Source organism: Echinops telfairi, unplaced genomic scaffold (assembly GCF_000313985.2).
Source record: "Echinops telfairi isolate 266 unplaced genomic scaffold, ASM31398v2 ScPeMD7_2;HRSCAF=8, whole genome shotgun sequence".
NCBI lineage: Eukaryota > Metazoa > Chordata > Mammalia > Afrosoricida > Tenrecidae > Echinops > Echinops telfairi.
This window is the reverse complement of record NW_022103898.1, coordinates 33,920,486-33,921,940: the sequence shown is the minus strand read 5'-3', so window position 1 is coordinate 33,921,940 and position 1,455 is coordinate 33,920,486. Positions and strand designations below refer to the sequence as shown.

Sequence of the window (1,455 nt, the reverse complement as noted above, 5' to 3'; positions counted from 1 at the left end):
CAGGGTCTGTGAGAAGGTGCGGCGAGGGGGAGGTTCTCACCTGGGCCTGACTTCAGAGGAAGGCCGTTTTAGCACAACGAAAGATTAGGGTCCAGGCTGACAGGGGCAGTCCCTGCCAGGAACCCAGGACTGTGACCTGGCTCCAGACTGGCCACTTCCTGGCCCTGCAGTGAACCATGCATCTTAGAGATGTGTGGCTGTGATTGCAAAGGGACCCAGCAGGATGACCACAAGGGACAAGTTGACCGGATCCCCTCCCTGCCACCTTTGGGTTTGTACCCAACAGATGCGCCCCACCCTCTCAGGAAGATGGGGGTGCAGCAGACAGAGGTGGCATCTAGTGATGGCCTGAGGGTACATGGGGACCGAGCGTGGCAGCCTGCCATCTAAACCTTCAAGGCTGATGTGAGAAACACCAAGGCATATCTTCCACAACCAGCCACAAACCACAGTGCAGCCCAACACCAGGAGCAGCTGTGTGCACGCCTCCTGCAGCAGAGGTTCATGGTCGCAGGTCTGACTTAAAAGGGAAGGACAGACCAGCTGAGCCGCCAGCAGCCCTTCAGCCCTCTGCAGGCCCACAGCCTCGAGGGTAGCAGTCTCCCCAGGCTTTCTTTTATGCGGAGAAGGGTGACTTTTTAAAAATGGACTTTTTTTATATAGGCTTCATTTTGTAGAGCAGTATCAGGGTTAAAGGAAAAAGGTATAGAAAACCCAGTGAGTTCCCACGGGCCTCTTCCCTCTCCTGCCCCACCACATACACACTGCTTCCCCCGCCATTCACATCTTTCCTCCCTGGTATCTTCCCTGCAGGGGTCCCACACGGAGCTCCTAAATGCAAGGTCAAAGCCACTAACTGCTCCATGGGAAAAAGATGAGGTCTTCCACTCCCATAAAGAGTCCCAAGAGTCAGAACTGTCGCGCTGGCTGTGAGTTCTGTTGTGACGGCTGTGGTTGTCACAGCTGGTGAGCTCACTAGTGACACACGCTTGGAGACCACAGTCCTCGGCTTGCAGGAGGGTTCATGCGGTGCTCTCGGGGTCCGGGGTCCTGGCAAGTGTATCGTGTCCTGGGTTTCCCTTGCAGTGTCCCGTAGGAAGGGTTCCCTGCCCTGAAAATGCCCCGAGGTCCACCTGTTCACCTTTCAGAGTTTTCTTTTTTAAAGAGCAATCAGAAGGCTTTTTAAAAAAATCTCCCAGTCTTTAAGTGTTTCCACTGAAGTGGCACTAGAATTATAATAAGTGAAAACACAGTGCAGGGGGGTCGGGGGTATGGGAAGAGGAAGAGAGAACAAACATCTGAAGGCCACATGTGGCCGTTGGGCCAGAAGGTGACCCGTGAGGTGTTGGGCTACATAGTCTCCCCCTCCACCGAGCCCACAGGAGACAGTCAGATATTGTGCCTCAGTGTGTGAATACGTGTGAAAGGGAAGTGTGCGTACCTGCTTTGGCATTT

The 1,455-nt window shown here is 54.2% G+C and overlaps 1 protein-coding gene across 1 annotated transcript in view; it reads left to right on the top strand.

The window, feature by feature from the left end:
* The window catches only part of PLXNC1 (plexin C1), a 207,800-nt gene that overhangs the window by 179,563 nt on the left and 26,782 nt on the right, over nucleotides 1–1,455 (top strand). The window contains exons 24-25 of the mRNA XM_045291393.1: nucleotides 188–191; nucleotides 306–330. Coding sequence (XP_045147328.1) covers nucleotides 188–191; nucleotides 306–330 — 29 coding nt within the window. The remainder of the gene's footprint in view (nucleotides 1–187; nucleotides 192–305; nucleotides 331–1,455) is intronic.